General features: G+C 46.1%; 1 protein-coding gene across 2 annotated transcripts; it reads right to left on the bottom strand.

The window, feature by feature from the left end:
- Nucleotides 1–272: 272 nt before the first annotated feature.
- Nucleotides 273–18855, bottom strand: ACP6 (acid phosphatase 6, lysophosphatidic). 2 transcript variants are annotated; one of them, XM_032302375.1, is made up of 11 exons: nt 18658–18855; nt 18163–18404; nt 10463–10594; nt 10213–10343; nt 9794–9873; nt 7054–7141; nt 6027–6159; nt 4924–5024; nt 2638–2733; nt 1140–1305; nt 273–468 (listed from the first exon to the last, which is right to left on the bottom strand). In XM_032302375.1, the coding sequence occupies exons 2-11, from the start codon at nt 18379–18381 to the stop codon at nt 325–327; spliced, it is 1290 nt and encodes a 429-aa protein (XP_032158266.1). In that variant the 5' UTR covers nt 18382–18404; nt 18658–18855; the 3' UTR covers nt 273–324. The 2 variants fall into 2 exon arrangements, with proteins under 2 accessions (XP_032158266.1, XP_032158267.1); XM_032302376.1 differs by lacking the exon at nt 18658–18855 and having other exon boundaries at nt 18163–18637.
- Nucleotides 18856–20792: the final 1937 nt, after the last annotated feature.

Below are 20792 nucleotides of genomic sequence, written 5' to 3'. Positions count from 1 at the left end.
GCTCAACATATGTTTGTGAAATGAAGACAGGAAAAAAAGAACTTAAGTCCCAGAGGCAACACAATTCTGCAAGGTCCTGATGGCCCCAGCCTGAAGCACAGCAGAGGCTTCCGGGCATGGAAATCAAGCCACAAAATAGGAAATGTCCCTTTGGTCTCAACACCTCTCTTCCTCTCAAGAAGAGACCTTGGTATGACCACAGCAAGGAAATACAACCCTTGTTAAAATACATTAACCCTTGTTCCTGTCTTCCCCAAACATGACAGCCAGAGCAGTGTGTAAAGGCATTTATTGAAAAACTAACATCCTGTTTGTAGAAATCAGTCACTTTCCATTTCCAAGTTCCATCACCTGGACTTTAGAACAGAGTGTGTGGTATTTTTCTGGGCTCAAGGTATAAACTGAAATGGTGTTTAAGAACTTGTCCAGAGGACAGAGCCGGTCAGGGCAACCTTTTGGCACCTGCTCCTGTGGAAGAGACAAAACTCAGCCAGGCCCCTAAGGACCCCAGCCCACATCTTCCCCTGTGCCCAGAGGTCTGAGAGGTTTGACCCAATGGAGTGCGTATGCACACATAGAGCAGCTGAGAAGGCCCTACCACCTGGTCAGCTTCCAGAGTAGGAACACCATGCCCTGCTTATTGTTACTCAAGAACTGCTTGCAGAGCTGACTGGGGAGACACAGTCACATTACACCCCTAAGCTGGGAGAGCGAAAGGTCTAATCTCTGGGGGGTGCTCTAGCATGTGCCCTAGATAGCAGCCCGCAGTGTGGCCAAAGCCCCCACAACACCGACAACGCACACTGCCTCCCAAAGACACCATCATTCACTTTCAAAACAGGCCTCCCAGTCAGGGTGTTATATCCTGACAGAGACACTCAGGGGAAGAGGAGGGCAGTCCCTTTTCTAGAAGCAGTCTGTAGCAGACATGCCATAAGGCCCAAATCTCAACCTGCCACCACAGGTCCAGTTCTGCCGTATCCCTGGTCATGGTTGTGAGTCATTCCATTGGATCTACAGAGCTGACTGTACCAAGGAGATTCCCATGAGCCCAAGGAGGGGGATTTGGTGCTAAAGCAGATGGGTGGGTTGGAGGGAGGGTGCCTAGCTACCACCCAGTTGCACCTCACAGGACTTACCTCTCCGCGGTAATAGAGCTGCACAAACCACTCCTTAGATTGCCTATGCTGGTAGAGTTCCATGGTCAGATCAACAGCAAATGGGGGCCACTTGTGGTCAAAAATCCCCAGGGTGATTAAGAGAGGCATGAGGGTCATATCATGAGCTGCGTAGAGGTACAGCTTTCTGCAAGGAGAAGATAGTCCACAGTCCTTTACCTCAGGACTCTGGAGGCCAGGACACTGCCTGCCTCCTGAGTAAGAAACACTTGACCCGGAAATCAGGTGACATCTAGAAGTCAGTGAGCCTGGTATAAAATTTCTTTGAAAGAGATGGTGGGGGGGGAGACATTATTCCCACTCCCATGTTTTTATGAGGAGGGATCCCCACTAGAGTAGCTCTCCTGGTCCCTTCCTGCCCATCTGCTTGTCCACCCACCCACTCATTCTTCCCCAGGTGAGCTTTAGAGACTAAGCATGTATGGCTTGGCCCTACCTCTCCCTTCCCTCCTTGGGATCTGCCTGCCTGTGGCAAATGTTCTTCCTATGCTCAGCCATGTGATGAGTTTAGTAGAGCATGCTCTCCTCCTTGTTGGGAAGCTTGTAGTTTGGGGGAATTAAGTTCATTTCAAAGGAATATTAAGAAGCCTGTATGGCCTTCAACATAGTCTCCAAATGGCTTTCATCAGTAAAAATGGAGCCATTTTAATCTTATCTGCCCAACCCCTGTATCTCTCTCTTTGGAAAGATCAAGGATTTTATGTGTTCACTCCTAAACTAGAGGAGTAGCACTAGTATTCTACAGATACAAGGCAAGGGGGGCAAGGCGACAAGGACCGGTTAGAAATATACTGTCACTGCAGGTGCTGAGAGGGATAGGGAAGGACATGGGCACAATCTGCTATTATAAATCTGGCCAAAAAATAAATAAATCTGGCCCAAAGTTCCTGAATGTTCCTATTGCACCTCACCGGCCTCTCCTGTTCTCAGGCTCGTGAGTTTCTAGCTATCGTACAATCTCTCTTTCTCATCCGTGGACCATGCTCTGCTCCGTCAGGGCCCAGGACACATAACACTGCAAATCTGTGTCCCTAACTGGGGTTCCAGGCACTACAAAAGTGGCGCTGAACGTTCAGAAGTTACTTCCAACATACCCTTCTCTACACTCAGTGAAGGTGTTCGAACAAAACCATCTATTATGTGTGTCCATGTGACATCATAATCAGCTACTCTTTCACATATGTTCAGTTAGTTAAAAAAAAAAAAAAAAGAAAAAAAAAAGAAAAGAAAAAAAACAAATACAGGCTTTTTCCTGTTAACATAAAAATTTCAAACCATGGTAGGATGGGTGCCACAGAAAGAAAGGTAACAATGTTGTGAATATCTCTGGGACTCCTGGCCTCTTTAACAATTGCACTGTCAGCCTGGTTCTTGCCCCACCTAAAACCAGAATTCCCTCCCCACGGCCAGAGGCCCCTCCTGGCCTCAGCTGCACAAAGTGGAGTTGCTGTGGCAGTACCTGGTCTTGTCTGCTGGAGTGGCAGGGTCCACAACTTTCAGCAGGTTGCTCTCCAGAATATGAAGGAGTGGGCCTACGGCCATCTGAAGGCTTTCCCTATGGCAAGCAAACAACATTGGAGCTGCCAGTGGGCACTGGCATACAGGACCTCAGAAGCCCAATCAGAAAGAGCTGAGAAGATGACAGGAAATGCATGAGGGACAGCAACAGGCAGGAAGGGGAGAAATGGCACCTTCAGTTTGAGGGTTCTGTGCACACAGAGACTTCCAACAACAAAAGCACCAGGGCACAGACCTGGTACAAACACGGCTGTAATGGACTGGTACCCAGGATTAGTCATGAAGAACTAGGCCTCCAGGAATAAAAGAAAAAAGCTGGGAAGGACAGGCTATTTCAATAATTAATTAATCAATTAATTAATTATTCCAAGAATTACAGAAGGCCCTTAGACAAGCAATCAGAAGGAAGAGCATCCTGAACTCTGCTTCCCAGGGACCAGCCCCACTTCTCTGGAGTTTGGACGGCGGGGACCCGTCTTATCTATGTGGTGTGACACAGAGCTCAGTGGCAGTGCTCACTTGCAGGGCTGGTGCTGTGGCTTTGCCACTTTCACCCTCGGCTTTGCCACTTTAGGATCACAAGGCAGTTACCGCAACTCCACGCCTGTCATCCCAGTGTTAAACAAAGCAGGGAGCTGTGCTGGCGAGCATCCAAAAGGCTTGGCTTTGGTGCCTCTCCCCTTTGATCAAAGATGAGGAAAACACTTCTTCCAGAATTCCCAGAGCCCAGTCATGGACCAAAGGGAGTGGGGTCATCATGACCGGCTTAGACCAATCCTTCTTTCATGATGACTGGGTAAATAAAGGACAAACTTTCTAAGTCAAGGAACGCTGAAGCAGTGGATGAGGAGTAGGCAACCAAAGCACATGCAACATATACTTTCCAGAAGAATGTACGTAGGCCAGGCCAAGTTGGGATGGCACTGTGAGGCCTTCTAATTCGTCCCTGAAGAAACATCAGTTTTGCGAAATCAGGGCTAACCGAAATGGAAAGAAGAATCAGATCTTATTTAAAATGCTTTACACGGGGGAGAAAAACTATGGCCATTGTCCAAATCCAAGCCACTTGCCTGTTTTATAAATAAAGTGTTACTGGAATATAGCTGTGCCCAGCTGTTTGTATGTCGTCTATGGCTGCTTCTGTGCCACACGGACAGGGATGAATAGTTGCAACAGATAATGCGTGGATTGAGAAGCTTAAAGTACCTACGCCCTGTGTGTGTGTGTGTGTGTAGGGGAGGACTGTGTGTGACAATTTAGGTCTGTCTGGTGGGGCTACTTCAAGAACAGATGAAGCAAGGGAGCAAAAATCACAGTGAGTAGTCGCAAGCTGGGTGGCATGGCAGGAGCCTTCTGGACACACTGACACTGAGCAGGAGAGAAGCAGCCAGAGGTTAATCTTACTCTTATGGTACCAGGCCCTGAAAATTCTCGACATGTTAGCTGCTTTTTCCTCCCCAGGACTGATCCTTTTTTTCTCCCCCGGCCTGATCCTCTTTTTCCCATCGCCTCCTCTATCAACTTACTTATTCTAAGTGCAAGCCAAATGTTTCTTAACCAATCAAAGAACGTGTTTTCTTTTGTTTTGTTTTGTTTCATTTGATAAGAGAGGAACTCCCCTCTGGGAGACAAGAAACGGACCTTCCGAAAACAAAGCCCTAAGTCCCAACAACATAAAAAACACAGGACTGCCAGAAGATCTGGTCTGTGTCCCAGCTCTGCCACATGCTAGCCAAGCCTAGGTGAGAAAGCCCGCATCACCCAGGCCGTTTCTTCATCTATAAAGGCAGACTCAGCCGTGGTCAGGGATAATGACATTTCCCTTGGAGCGAGATCAGGGAAATGCCTTGTAAGCTGTAGACTGATGAACAAAGTGAGCAGTCAGTAGTCTTCCATCAGCTCTCCCAACCCAAGCCCTTTGAAAGGTAAAGCCAAAGGGGAGGAAGTCAGTGATTTAAGAGAAACTCAGCCGAGTGGTGGCTCCTGGTTCTGTATAACAGCGAACAGAAGCCCCATGGCACCAGTCCCCGCTCCAAAGGCTAAGGACTTAGTGCTGTATCCATTCAGCAGGCCAGCAGAACATAGTGATTTCTACCTCAGCACAGGTAGAGACCCAGCTGGCAGGTGTGAGCAGGCCAGGGGACGCCCCCCGCCCCCACCCCATGCCCACAGGCTGAGAGGCCTGGACAAGCATGATTTGATGCGGGCGGCTGACGAGGCTGCTCACCTGTCTTCCCTCTGCATAACGTACAAGACTGTGTCCACTGCTCTCTGCTCAATCATCCGTGCAAATCTCTGCAGCGTGGGGCAGCTCAGGAGGTTGTGCACCTGAAAGGACCACGGGGACAGTTTTACAAAGAAACACTTCTCGCTCACTGCACTTGGCAGCTGCGTGTCTTTCACACAACCTTCGGGGGCCTATCTTCTCCTGGGGAGGGACTTAACAGTTCCAAAAGCTACGTCCCAAGGCCCTTCTGAAGCAATTCCTAGAGATCTGAAGGCTCAAGGGGGAGAAAAAGAGCTGTTTTTCCTCCCCTTCTGATGGCTCCCCACCTATTGAAAACATCTGTATTTTTTAAAACCATAAAATATAATAAAATATAGAGTAAGGAATTCATAAATTTCTACACGACTTTCATTTTCCCCAAAATGGTTTTCTACAAAGTATGCCACGTAAATACCTTATATAAACCCCCTCATCTTATAACCATATTCCTATTTTACCCACAAGCACAGGACCCTTCTGCCTTCAGGGCACACTGTCATCCTGACAAGAGAGGGAAGGAGGATCCAGGCTACACTGCACCTTTGGGAGTCTGGCTTTTGAATCTGCAGAAGACTTTCACATCGTGTGGTCTTCAATATTTATTAGATGAAAAAAGATTCTAGGCTAAGTAAGTTTGGGGGAAATAGATTTAAAGACTGACCAGCTTTCTTTACTGCTTAGATTCTTTAATATGCTTCAGTGCATACAGACTCTCCAAAAAGTGATATAATACGGATTCCAAAACTTTCAGACAACCCCGGCTACCCGTCACCCACCCCACCCCTGCCTGCCCAAAATATTCACACTTACATCACCGGTATTCTGGAGAACACGCCTTAAGAAATTCTGATTTAGAGTTAAATATCCATGCGCCTAACCAAATGAGGACTCCTCCCTGATTGTGGCCTAGCCCTCAGTTCTGACAGCCATTCCACTTATAAGTCCTACCACAGCAGCCTCCACCCACTCCCCTCTACCCAGTTCTAACTCAGAAGCCAGCCTGCCTAGGTGCCTATCCCTGACCACCCCCACCCCCAGGGGCTGGAGGAGAACAGTTATCCGACCTGCTCAGCAGCCATATTGTCAAAGAGGCTGAGGAAGTCTACTCCATCATTACTGGTGATGCACATTCCTTCCTTCACCTTTTGCAAATCCTCTGAGATTCCTGGCTGCAAAGAAGCAGCCTGCCTCCGGCCTCTGCAAAATAATAAAAAGTAATCCTGTATATTGTAGAGTAATACACAGTTTACAAAGCGTATCTCATTCATCAATTGGGATCTCATTCATTCCTCAATAACAAAACATTGGAGTTAGTTGGTATTCCCATTTTATACGAGTCAACTGGGGCTCTAGGAGTTCACATGACCTATGAAAGTAAGACAGCTGTGGTGCAAAAACAATGAATCCTGTTACGCTGAAAAGAAATTTAAAAAAAAAGAAAGAAAGAAAGAAAGTAAGATAGCAGAGACTAGGGCCAGAATAAAAGCCTGAATTTCCAGATTCCACTCTAGCATCTTCTTCCATTCCACCAAAAACAATACAACAGCAGCCTAGGTCCGCTTGCAAACAACCTTCTCTCTCTTCTGTGGAACACATACTTCGGGTGGCCCAGAAATATCTTAACACTGAAAAGTGTCATCAGTCCAAACCAATCTCTTCTGCAAGGCAGTAAATTAGTAAGAGAAGGGAAATCTGTGTCTTCTGCTTGCCAATATGGATTTGTAGTCCAACCACTGACTTAATCACCTTTTACTTAACCTGTTGGTGTTTTCATCTGCCCTCTCTGAGCCCATGATAGTCACAAGGACAATGGTTTCTAAGGCGCACCAGGCTCAGGCTGTACATACCATCTCTCCGGCCCGGGATGTGGCTGGAGAGAGCTTGCTGCACCTTCACTATGAGCTTGTCACTGTGAAAAAGAGCTTCTTCCTTTCCCGGACAGCAAGGTCAAGCCTTAATGTAAAGCAATCCTTCCCACCCTTATCCACCAACCTGGTAAGCCTTGGCAGGGCCTGAGTTCAGGCACAGGCTGCCAGCGAGAATAAAAGGCTGTCTGTCCCCAACTGGTGAGCAAGGTGCCAGGGCAGTTACCTGGTTCTTTCCCGCAGGCTCCAGCAGTTTTGGTAGTTGGGGTACAAGACTTCTGAGCTTGCCTCATCAGCATGGATGATGATAGGTCCTGGAGGGAAGGTGGGAGCGCAGGCAGGAAGAGGCTTTAGCTTGTTCACCCAGCATCCCCACCCCTGTCTTCTCCTCTCTGCTAGAGGAGGCAGACCATCCAGGTTACTAACTTCAACATGCCCTGGCCTTGCCAACAGGAGCTCTCCTGTGGTCTGAGAAAGACAGAAAGCAAAAAGCAGCCTGTCTATCTGGCACAGCCCCTCCTACTGGGCCACATATAGACTAGAGCAGGCCCAGACCTGGATCAGACTGGCACTTTCCTGACCCGTTCCCAAAGATTCCTGCCTTCAGGCATTCTAACAAAGAACAGGCCATCCCCAACTCTATCAGAACTAGGTGACTTTCCAGCTTTTCAAAGTCCAATCCTCTAGACCAATACGATGACTCAGCACATGATAATGTAAGAAAGGTGACCATAAGGTCACAAGACCTGTCAGCCCCAGAGCCTTGCCCAAAAGGAAAGCCAGGTTTCTAGATGAACTGTCAAGAGACACACATTAGGCTACAAACAAAGTTTCTTATACAGTTGACCCTTGAACAACTGAGGGTTGGGGTCACTGAACTCCCCCTCCAACAGTTGAAAATCCACATATAACTTCTGATTCCCCAAAAACTTAACTACTAACAGCCTACTGTTGACTGAAAGCCTTACTGATAACATAAATAGGTGATTAACCCATCTTTTGTATATGTATTATACATTGTGTTCTTCCAATCAAGTAAGCTAGAGAAAAGAAAGTGTGATTAAGAAAAACCTAAGAAGAGAAAATATATTTGTAGTTCTGTACTGTATTTACCAAAAAATAAAAAAATAAAATTGTGTGTAAGTGGACTCATGCAGTTTGGATCCATGTTGTTCAAAGGTCAACTGTATACCTTCCAGTAGCTTGCTGCTGCTCAGAGCTTACAAGTACCTTTATCCCCTCCCATCAAGGTGCTCTAACACCTTCCCATGCTTTGCTCTGTGCCAGATATGGCAAGGGCCTGTGGTAGCTTTCCTTTCCACTCAAATCAAGCCTGACCTCTGATGGCAAAAGAAATAACTTCTATGAGCAGCTCTCTGGAACTCACTGAAGTCAGTATGTGGGGTGGTGAATCTAAACCCCAAAGAGTTGTTGTTCTCAACTGTTGATAGTTAAAACTCCAGTAGCATATGGTAACTTTACCATAATATCAAAATTCAGACACACTTTGTTGAGCAAATGACCAGAGGCCCTCTCCAAATATGTGCGTCCTCTGAACAGCACAGCATAAAGGTGAAGAGTATGGATTCTGGAACCAGACTGCCAGAGTTTGAATCCCTATTCCACCATTTACCAGCTTTGTGGCCCTGGGAAAGTCATTTAGCCTCTCTGTGCCTTAATTCTCTTATCTGTAAATTAGGAATAATATTACCTACCTCGTAGGGTTATTAAAAAGAATTAAACAGGTTAGTATACACAAAGCAATCAAAAAAAAGGTTTGATACACGGTCAAATTAGAGTCCCAGGATGTTTGGGTCCAGTGGTTAGTGAGGCTACCACTTCCCTCCCTGTTGGGAATGTGGGGCAGTCTCAGTCTGAGGCCTGCTGGTAAGTCAGGCTGCCTCTAAGAAACAGCTTTGCTACTCCAATCATACTTCCGCTGTTTCTGAGGAGAGGACATTTGCCTTTTAGAAGATGGGCAAGCGAAGAGTTTTCAGAAGTCCAGCAGCCTCTAGGAAGTAAGGGCAGCACACTCTGCTCTATGTTGTCTATGTTCGGCAGACACATGCTGTCTATGTTCGGCATCCAACTGCTGCCAGAATTGGCAGCTGTACCCAACCCAGAGTGGGGTAAGGCCAGCCTCTTCTGGCCTGGAGGTTTCTATTATTTTACATAGTTTATTTTTCTAAAAGCCGACGGAAATTTTTATCTATTTGAGATACTGCTAAAGAAGTGAAGCAAGAACCTTTGCCTTATGGCACCATTTTAGTATTTTAATATCGGTGAGGTCATGTTGATATGAAACTCAGACCGGCAATTAAATGTAAATCTGAATCAAGTACAAATGACAAAATGCAGTTCCATTTGCTAGTCAAAGGGCCTCAAGACATGAGATCCATGAGGGAAAATAATAAATGTGGTCCTCAGTGGTGAAAGGTTGAGTACTATTAGCTGTGATCATTCACGGGTTGAACACGTCAAAACCCCAACTCACTAGACCTTCTCAGTGAGGCAAGACTGAACAGAATACTGTTAATACCATCTGGGTCAGGCTGTGGATTATAACCAAGACCAGAGCAATAGCAGCAGGCTTGGGTCCCAGCTAAGTATCCCTCCTGCCTGCCTTCCTTTTCAGTAGCGTCTTACCTAAGCAAAAAGCCCCAACACTGTTCACAAGACCTGGCTAGGGCTGCCTCATGCAGCCTGTGGAGAAGCCTAAGAGGAGAAGTCAGGAGCCACGGGCACATCAGAGTGGCTGACACATCACTGTAGGTGTGGAGGACAGATGGCAAGGGCAGCGGAAGGCCAGACAAGGGACAGCCCACTACAGTAGGTACAGCATGGAAGCCACATGTGCAGGAGAGAAACCAAAGGAAGAGCACCAAGGAAGAGGGTGGGGAGGGCTTTGGAAGCAAGAAGAAAGGTCCTCTGGGATAGGGGCTGACTTCTAGACTCCGAACTCGAACCTTCTTTCTGACACTGGAAAAGTCCAGCCAGCAAACACCGGGTAGACTCCAGATTTCGATATATATTAGTGGAACGAACGCTGGAAGAAAAAAAAAAAAGGCAGAGACATTCATAAAAGGAAGATTCAAGTATATATACTACCCTATCCTACAGAGCACCTAGGAGGCTTTAAGATCACATAGGGGGAGCTATGGGGCTGGGAATAATCCTTTATCTCTCTGTGGGATGGCTGCCCCAAGGGACCCAAAAGCCAATGAATGTCACCTCCATCAACCACATGTTCACAGGATCCTATTATACAAGGTAACTGCCCCAAACTATGTTGGGTGAGAACAGGAACCATCTGGGGGGTCAGTATGGGTTTCCTCATGCTTAAGACCTTAAACTGGGTGCAACACCCCTTTTTTGAGTGACTCACAAGACCTCCATTGGATTGAAAGTTGGCGAAAGAAAGGGGATGTCCTCCACATAGTTCTTCCTCAGCCTCTCTCCTAGGGCAAACATCTGCTGCATGCCCACGTTGGTCAGCTGTCCGGCAAACATGCCCCCCTAATGTGGGGCAGAGACATAAAGAAGAACGAAAATACCTCACAGCCTGCTAAACTCAGCCCAGAGAGAACCATGGAAACTTTATAGTGGGCTTCCCAGAGGAGGGAAGCATTGCTCACCTTCAGTTTGGTCTCACGGTATTGAGAGTCGAAAGGACAATGCGGTTTTGGGCCACCAGTGAGATTGGTGACGGTGTAATCAAACTGAGTTTGGGGTGGGACCTCTAGTAGCTGGAGATTCCACTCTGCCTGCTGTGACCACAAAAAACAACACATTGTTTAAAAGGCTCTTGAAACTTAGTAATACCCAGCACCACCTGGAAGACATAGCTGGAATCACCCACAACTTTCCCATGGGAAGGAAAGAAACTTTAGCTCCAATTAAGGGAAGAAAAGACTGTAATTGATTATTCCAGCCGAACCTCGCTCAAGTCCTGTTATTGCTCCACTAGTACTCACTGTTAAGATGTTGTTCTGGCACGAAGCCCAGACTGCAGTAAAGGGGAGAAATGGCCAGAATGCCTGGTATGCAAACACTCGGTGAATGAATGAACAAACAAATGAATGAGCATAATATAATCTCAGTGAGCATATACTTGTAAGAATTTTTTAGGAATCAACCCCATGCAGGCTTCTATGGCTCCCCACCCTTAAAGGCTCTATTCAATGTCCCTTCTAACTACCACCTATTTCCCTTCCTTTCATCCAATTTCTCAAACAAGTAGTTGCCCCCAAGAAACCTTCACTTCTTCACCATCTTCCTTTTCTCCTTGCAATGTGGCTCCTGCTCCATTGTACTATAATGGCTTCCAAACATCACCAGTAGCCACAGGTCTCAGAGCTCCAACTGCCCATGAAACTCTTACATTCATTGAGTCAGATGTGATGACTTCAATTTAAAAACAAAAGTCTTTTCTTCTTCCCATATACCAGCTCCTCTTCTCAACATACTACGTCACTCACAATGATGCCATAATTCTGCTAGGCCCCAAAACTCAAACTTCCAGCTCTCCCCTACTGCTTCACCAGCCATGCACTAGACTCTGTTGATCACTGGCTAGAAAAAAGTCACTCCCAAGGGTCCTTCTTTTTTCTGTCAGAGTGTAAAACCTTATTACACAGATTATCTACCCCCCTCCATGAATCTTGTTAAGCCACTTCCATCTTATCAATAGCTTTTTCCCAATGTTTCAAGAGATAAACACCTGGCCACCTGGCCTTCCACAACTTCTATACCTTGGCCCAGCCCCTGTCCCCAGCTGTACTGTCACTATGCCACTCTCCTCTCCAAACCAGACCATACTCATTGCTTCCTCTGCATCTTCTTTTAGCTTGCTTCCTTTGCTTGGACAGATTCCTGTCCCTACTGCCCATCCAGCTTCTCTTCAAGGTCCAATGATAGCTCAAGTCTTACTTTCCATCACTGACTACTCCAGCTTTTAGCATGTTGTCTTCTCATCTGAATTACTACAGCACTTAAAATCACAAGAATAGGGACGCCTGGGTGGCTCAGTTGGTTAAGCAGCTGCCTTCAGCTCAGGTCATGATCCCAGCGTCCTGGGATCGAGTCCCACATCGGGCTCCTTGCTCAGCAGGGAGCCTGCTTCTCCCTCTGCCTGCCATTCTGTCTGCCTGTGCTCACTCTCTCCCCCTCTCTCTCTCTGATTAAAAAAAAAAAAAAAAAAAAAATCACAAGAATAATATTTAACTCTATTCCCCACCACTTTGTTTTGTTTTAAAACTAACATCTGAAAACTTAACTCTGTCATGGATCATCATATCTTGGCCCCTCCCAGAAACAGCCCAGAAGAGCAGAAGAGCACCACTGGGAATCCCAGGTTCCTTTCAGGAAGCCCTCCATTCTTTCAAAAGGCACTGTCTCACTCCCACCTGCAGCCAGGTGTTACAGCAACTGGTATCAGAAGATTGGGTGTTCAGAACACAGACCTTCTCCCCACTGTCTTTTACTCGTGGCTCCTTTCAAAGTTCTGATCCCATAACTTCCCTGCATAAATCCATTAAGGGCTCACAAGGGCCTCTGCCCCTCCCTCTGTCTCCTCACCATTTCTTCCCAGTCCTACAGACTTAGTCTCTAACCATATAACTTTGTCTCCAATTCACCAATCCTCACACTTCCTGGCCTTCAACCGCGTGTTTCTTCTACGTGAAATTTTCCTTTTCCTTTCGTCTGGAAAGATTTCTGCTCATTCCACAAGATGGCTTCAATGCTGCCAGAAGCTGTGACCATGTCCCACGCTCTCAATGCAGCCTCAGTGGCCCTTTTTGGTAGCCTTTACCAAACTGGATTAGAAGAGTTCCTTTACTACTAGTCTGTCCTGCTCAGTAGTCCTGCTCTGAGAACGGAGATGAGGTTGTCTATTACTCCTGTATTTTGAAAGCCTAGCAAAGGGCTTGGCACACAGTAGGTACAATTAACAACTCCCGACCTTGTGGAAGACACAAAGACGGAGATAATAGGACCCTGCCTTTTCTGGGTTTTTAGGTCGGTAGAGACAGCGAGCTATGAATATAAATGATAGCACTAAAATAAACTATGTCCTACAAGAAACCAGATGAAGACCACTAGTAGCTCAAAGACAAGAAAGACCTTCTCTCCTGGCTGGGAATTCAAGAAGTTTCACGAAAGAATGGCCTTTGAAGTGAAGAGGATTTAGACAAGCAAAGATGTGGACTTGAGAATGAGAGGTAGGTAAGGAGAGGGTGGTATTCAGAATTCCAAAATCAGTAGAAGTTTGAGCAAAACAGAGATGGTGAAGAATGCATATAGGAAAGAAGTGGTTTGGTTTGCCTCAACCTGGGACCAGTTTTCAGATTTTTTCTTATTTCTTTTTTTTAAGATTTTATTTATTTATTTGACAGAGAGAGATCACAAGTAGGCAGAGAGGCAGGCAGAGAGAGAGAGAGGAGGAAGCAGGCTCCCTGCTGAGCAGAGAACCCGATGCGGGACTCGATCCCAGGACCCTGAGACCATGACCGGAGCCGAAGGCAGTGGCTTAACCCACTGAGCCACCCAGGCGCCCCTTCAGATTTTTTCATTAGCAAATACCAAATAGAATTTGACTTTAGTTTTCCATATAAAAAGCCAAAAAATGGAGTTCCTCCAGTTGAAGTAGGAGTGGGAGTACAGAGCCCCAGCCACTAGGCATCTCTCTAGATTACAGGCTCCAAAGAACAGTTTGAAAACCAACAGCCTAGACCATTACTGGAATGGGAAGACTGATGCAGAAGCAATTTCAAGATGTCTGCAATGGAGCTGATGAGGGCCTAAGGCCTCATCTAGGGCAGTAGGAATAGAAGGGGTAGATGCAAGACATGTGAGTCAAACCTGGCAAATGAGTCCATCAAATTTTATCTGGGGCCTATGTTGGTAGGTGAATGAGAGAGAATAAAGAAAAAACTTCCTTTGATTTTAAGCCTGGGTGTCTAAGGTGACAAGACATCCTCCGTGACTAAAAACTAAGACCAACTCAGAAGACAGGTGACATGCTGAGTCCAGTTTTGGACATTTTAAGTTTGAGGTACCTCCTTTATGTTCCCAGGGCTTCTAGCGTATTCCCATAATTGGAATCTCTTTTTACTCTCCTTCAGCATATCTCTTTTACAGCCAATGCTGAATTATCCAATCTTGTAAGTCCAATGTTTAGTCCAGGTCCTCACACCAAGTCCACAGGGCCTAGTCAGCCTCACTGTGAAATCTCCTGGGGCGCCTGGGTGGCTCAACCAGTTAAGCATCTGAATCTTGACTTCGGCTCAGGTCATGGTCTCAGAATCTGGCTCCTCACTCAGCAGGGAATCTGCTTGAGATTCTTTCTCCCTCTCTCTTTGCCCCTCTCCCTGTTCATACCCTCTCTTAAATAAATAAATAAATCTTTAAAAAAAAAAAAAAAAAAAAAGAAAGACAGAAAGAAAAGAGAGAGAGAAAAATCTCCTCTTGTTAAGGACATCAGTCAACAGAGGATCTTTGCTGTTTCCCAGGAGATAACTCCTGGAAATCTAGGTCATGTCAAATCTGCGGTACATGTTTTCAAAATTTTAACAGATGATACACCAGTTCTACACATGGTGTCTACCCCATACACACACTCTCACTCTTGTTCTGGCTCTTCAGCTTCCAAGTTAGTGGCAAAGGCTAACTTTATAATTTTACTTACTTATTTATGCCCCATTTTTAAAAGAACATAAAGTACATGATAGCAAGACCTAAAATATAGTAAAACAACCAATTCAGGGTGAGCAAGAAAGACAAAAGCAAACAAGTATAGGGACAAAAAAATTGGACATAAGAATAATGTATCTCCAAAACATAGACTATAAAGATCCTTATGCTTAACTGTAGGTGGGCCAAAGATTCAGCACTAAGCCGTCTGGCTTTTATGTAAAGCAGAAACTCGATCAGCTAGACAAGCCTAAAGATAAAAGCAAGACAACTATTCGGGAGAAGCACACCATTTCTAATGCTAACAGACAAATTCCTCCCAAGGGTCCTTGGGAGGATAGAGTAATATAATGAAGTATCACAGCAATGAGTTCTGTGGGATTGTTTCTCAGTTTCCTCAACACAGAATGATGGGATCTCACCAAAGCACATTTCTGTGAAGACAATACTATACTGGGATTGATATGCCACATTCCAAAGGTAAAAGAAAAAAACCTACATAAAACTAAGCAAAACCCTTCTGGGTGTAGATTTTAGAATAAAGCAATGGTTTTAAACCTTGGCTGCACACTGGCATCATGAAAAAAAGATTTTAAAAAGAAACTAATGCCTGAGCCCCATCCTGAGCTCATCACATCTGGATCTCCTGGGGTGGGGCCTCAGCTCTTTTAATGCTACCTAGTCCAGATAATTCTAAAGATTCACCAGAGAGGCTGTTGCCATGTCTGCATGCTCTGCGCCAATTAAATCTCTAGGAGGGAGACCTGGGCCTTAGCGTTTTAAAGCTCCCCAGTTAAATCCAATGTCCTGCCAAGAACAAGTTAAGAACACTATTCTAGAATAATGAATGGACTCACTGGCATATCCTTCACGCACTGCTTCCTGAATACTGCTTCTTAGCTGAGCTTCGGGTAAGTATTAAATAACAGTAAGACTGTCAATATACTTTCCACCTTGCCTACATTATCAAGTAAATAGGAACCCAAGTTCCTTTATCAATAGTGGAGTTGAGCTAAGTTGGACTTTGTTTTATAAAAAACTGAGGAACCTGCCTAAGTTGGAGGCCATCTTGCCTAGAATTGAGCTGAGGGAACTCTGAAAGTAGGGCCTCATTTATCTTGTCAATGTGTACTTGGATCTAACCTAATAATCAGAAAAAAGAGCCAATCAAGTTCCAGAGCTTTATTTCCCAAGCACTGCTAGAGGAAGACAAGTCAACTGCCACTGAAGCCAAAAGAAAACAACTCAATAAGACATCTAATTTTAGGGACACCTGTCTGGCTAACACCAGACACCAGTGAAGCATCTGTCTTCGGCTCAGGTCATGATCCCAGGGTCCTGGGATTGAGTCCTGTGTCAAGTGCTCTGTTCAGACGGGAGTCTGCTTCTCTCTTTCCCTCTGATCCTCCCCTCTCTTTGTGCTCTTTCTCTCTCTCTCTCAAATGAATAAATTTAATTAAAACTTTTAAAAAATCTAATTTTAGACAATGCTACTTTCTGAAGATTTGCGAGATAACCGAATGAAGTGACTTGTCACTTTTGTTCATCTATAAACCAGTCACAAGTCTGGAGACATCTACCAAAGGCAGTTGTAGTTTCAGAATTGTTGCCAGGTAGTCCTTCTAACTACAGTTAATAGCAGAAGCAGATTAGAAAATCCCAGTAACAACCTCTACCAAACTGGATCTTGAAAAGAAAATCGGAGAGAAAACATCCAGAAACAAATTACAGGAAGCTGATGACACCTGCTCACAGCCCAAATTGAAAGAGGCTTGGTTCCACCCCCGGCTTTTATGCATACAACTTTTAGGAGATAATCAAAGATGTCTAATGCATTTGCCTGAAGTCTGAGAATGTGAACAGGCAGGAGAGGTAATGTGCCTTCCCTAACTGCAAAGCAAGGCCATGGGCTCAGATGCTTCTTATTTTGTGGCTACACAGACAGAAGATGAATGAAGATGGCATTCTATCTTAGCTACAAACTGCCCCTTCCAACATAATGGCAGAAGGTACCCATCACACATATACCGGCTCAGGATAAAGTCCTGTAAGAATCTAAATCTTTCTCAGCCCCTTAAGGGAGTATATATATACTAGGTCTAAGCCTAGACATTCAGACTTTTATTGTCCTGCTACCACTGATAACTTTGTTTTTTAACATGAGTCTTTTACCTCTATATTATTTTCCAGTTTCTGTAACAAGAATAAATGGAGAAGAGAGTGCAAATGAGACAAGCTATGTACAAAAATCGGAAGGAAAATTTAGTGACCCAATACAAAAAGGCAGAGTAAGGGATTGAAAAAGCATCAAAAAGAAAGGAAGGAAGAGGGGTGGGGGAAGGAAGAAGAGGAAAAAAGAAACTCCAATACCAAAAAGTGGATACTAGATACTCCAATACTAGAAAGTGGTATAGCCATTCAGAAAGACTAACTAGAAATCTGATAATGGAATTAACTGCCTGCCAAAATTTATTTATTTATGTGGTAAGACCTTTACAAGTTTGAGTTCATGTCTGACCAGCTTTAAAAGCTGGATTTTCCATTGTACAGTGTGAGAACACAATCCTAAGGGTTTCTGGAAACCAATTATGATCATGAAAAGTATGCCAAATAACAGGTTTAGATGTCTGCTGAACTTGCTCCAACATTAACGTGGAGGACTAATAATGCAAAAGCACTCCACAGTTAAGTGTTACAGTCAGGGGGCCTGAGGATTTTAGGTTGCCTCTTTATCCTCACTGGGAAGCCAGAATTCTTCAATTACAGGCCTGCCTGGTATCAAAGGTCAGAGACCTTCACTGCTTCTCCCCAAAAATCAAAGCCAGGAAGGTTAATCACTTGAAAAAAACTAATTATTTGTGTTTTAATCATAATTATCCTGACCAAATCAGGTAGATTTTAAGACATTATAGCCACAAGACTAGCCAATTAAAAATGCTTATCTACCTGAAATCCCTTCCACAAGAGTTTTAGAAACCCAAAATAGAAAAGGAGAGCCCCCAGATATAGCACTTACTACAAAAAAAAAAAAAAAAAAAAGCAGCCTTCAAGGGATCTCAAATGGTCTCCAGCAAACCCTAAGAGAAAGCGGCTGTAAAAATTTGTTTCCAAAGGTGTTGAGCTCTGTTACCCACTGTGACCCCTGCTCCCAGTTACATTGGTTCCTGCCATAAAGGTTCCTGCAATTCTTGACAACCTTCAAAACAGTCACACAGAAACGCACTACACCTTCGTTCTCAAGTTCACCCCAGTATCTGTTAAAATACAGAATCTCAGGCCTACCTCACACCTGCTGAACTGGAATCCTCATTTTAACAAGATCCCTGGGCGCTTTAATAAGCACCTAAGTGTCACCAGCTGTGCTACACCATAGCCATCAAAGGCCACAAATGGAAGTTCCAAGGCTGCCTTACACATGGAGGGTCCTAAGAGGAAAGAGGGCTAGCAGTACCAGGCCAGCAACGCTTCTGCTCAAGAGCTGAGGGCGGAACTGGCTACTGCGGTTTTCCCTTGGTCTGGACCCTGCCAGAATCCAGCTCAGTGAAGGTAAATCTCCAAAGATGAGTGTTCAGGTTGTCTGGTCTGCCCGGATCGACCACGAGGTCCTTGCCCCCACCAACCCCTGCCCAGGCCAACCTCTCACCTGCTCCTCCTGCGGGAGCGGCTTGAGAGGGCTCCGAGCCCCATGTCGGAACACGACCTGCACCATTTTCAACTCCAGCTGACTCCGGTCGACGGGATGCTGGTTCTCCGCCCTGCGCGGCTCGGCGCGGGCCGTCCGCCGCTGGTGAACGCAGTAAGCCAGCGAGGTCAGGAAGCCCACCGGCGCCCACATGCGCACGCTGAACACACCGCCGATCATGGTGGAAGCCCCCGGGCGTGAGGCTGCAGAAGGCGAATACAAACTTTGCGCTCGCGCCGGGGCTCAGCGGCCGCCCCCAAGTTCCCGGGAACCCGCCGGAGCGCACATCCAGCGACTGCAGCGACTCCCGGCCCTAAGGGAGACCCCCAAGTGGGAGAGTGGTGGGAGAAGCGGCGGTGGGAAAAGCGAGGACTCCCTGGGAGTTTTAACGCGGGTCGGGGTTGGCCGCTCCCGCCGCAGACCCGGCAGGGGGAAGCTCAGCTCCGAATCTTTCACCTTCTGGGGAACCTTAAACTTGGAATCCAAGTTTGGCCTTCAGGGCTCCGAAGGGACGGGAACCAGCCCTAAGTTCCTCGGCCGCAGACTCCACGAACACAGACGACTACGCTCCACTTTTTTGTCCGCCAGGTCCCACACACCTCTTCCCCCACCCAAGGACTCGTCCCAAGAGGATCCGCGCATGGGAGCATGGGAAAACGAGTGCCGCGGTGACGCCTGTTTGGAGAGTCTGAGTTCTGAGAACTACAACTCCCACAAGGCTGCGCGCGGCGGACATCGCCTCCACCACCACCCCCCCCACCCCGCTCCCTTTAGAGGTGTTTCGTAGCCCGGGACAGTGGACCTCGCTTCTTAGCACCAGCAGGGCAAGTCAAGGACTGGTGGCCAATGTAGTAGGAGTGAATCCGCCAGTTTCCCTGGCCCATAGGGTAGGACAAGTGAAGACTGGGGTAGAACTGGGTGGCAAAGGGGAGTAATTTAAGGTGTGTAGATTTTCTTGAAGTCCTGGAAGGTCGCTGAAGCTAAGAGCCCCAACACCAGTTTACCGAGTGATGATTATTTGCGAAGGGCAGCACTAGGCATTTTATATTTAATCTTCACTTACTACACCCCTTCTAAGTTTAAAGAGGCCTAAACTGTCGCAAACATGTAGAACTTTAAGCTCATTGATGTGTTCACTCATATCCACAATATTTCTTGTGGAAAAATCCAGGTCTTGCCTGTGGGTGTCTAGTGACTAAACAACCCTTAGGTGCCTGTTGGTCTGGTTTCTCTTGCGTGTAGGCTTGCTTGAAGCCTGCGTTCCAGATCTTTGCAACAAACAGGGCACAATGGAACCAGCCATGCCTATCTGAAGGCAAAGGTCAGGTTGAGAGGAGGGACATTTGTGAAAAGAGTCTGAATGTATGTCCTCTAATGAGTTCTTAAAACCTTCTAAATTCTAGTCCTGGATCAAACTGGACCAAACTTGAAGACAACATAAAACATAATTATGGAGTACAACTCTTGCCCGGGGTCTAAACTTGTTCACCAAGATAGAATATTATGAATGCCCTACTGTGGGGAAAGGATCATTTTGGAACACTCCACATTGTCACAGCTTTCCCACTAGCCTAGCCCATGGATGGACTCACTCTTCAGAGTCTTCCTGTGCTTCCTGATGTGATTACAAACTGAAAACTGTTTTTCTGTAGCCTAAATAAGGCGTCAAGAGTTTCAGACAACAGTGCTTCAGAGCCCATGTGATGAAATGTAATCCCAGTGATTAGAGAGAGCTGTTCTCAACAGTTCGGCAGAAACATGGTACAACTTTTGTGCAGAAGGGCCCTGAGCCCTGGGAGTTTTAGCACATCAGAGCAGCTTCAAGGTGATGTAACACTGGCATCCGGGTGCCAGTACCTTCGGCAGGAATTGACAGGCAACCCAGGTCTGCACCCTGGCAGCCTCAGCATAGATTTGTCAAGCATTACGAGCAGCACCTCTGACCTCTATGAGCAACAGCAGCGGCTTGTCTGGATAGGACATGTATGTGTAGTGGGGTAACAGTGCTGGTGATGTCTCAGCAGCAGATCTCTGCAGGAAGCCAGAGCAGGTAAGTTGGAAAATGACAGATTCCATGTGGTAGTTGAGAGTACTGTTTGTCGGCACATAGGAGACAACCACTGGGGAGTCCTGTAAATATTGAGTAAGTGGTGTGTGGTGGTGCTGGGAGTGTGGGTAAACGGCAGTTTAAAGGAAAGGCTAGAAATCCTGAAATCATGCTCCAGGGACGGCCCCAGGAGAGGAGAGAGGAGGTGGACGAACTGAACTACTGTTTTTGTCCCTGGTTTTGCCATCATGGAGGGATATCTTGGGAAACCAGCCTCCTCCCACCAAATTGTGTACAGAGAGTCGCTTTTAATATGATGCCAAAACTTGGTTTTAATCGTGAGATTAGATAAGAAACAACCACATTTGCTGCTTTATCTGCAGTCGTGAGCACGGTGCCTGGCTTATAGCAAGTATTGCATAAATACTTGCTGAATGAAACTGTAGGATCTATCACAGGAATGTTGTGGAGGACATTGTCCGTTTCATTGCTTTTGCCTCCTATATAAATCTCCTCCTGAAAAATGTCTTTTAGAGAAATGTGT

This window comes from Mustela erminea, chromosome 10, assembly GCF_009829155.1.
Source record: "Mustela erminea isolate mMusErm1 chromosome 10, mMusErm1.Pri, whole genome shotgun sequence".
NCBI classification, from domain to species: Eukaryota; Metazoa; Chordata; class Mammalia; order Carnivora; family Mustelidae; genus Mustela; species Mustela erminea.
This window is presented reverse-complemented; position numbering and strand designations above follow the sequence as displayed.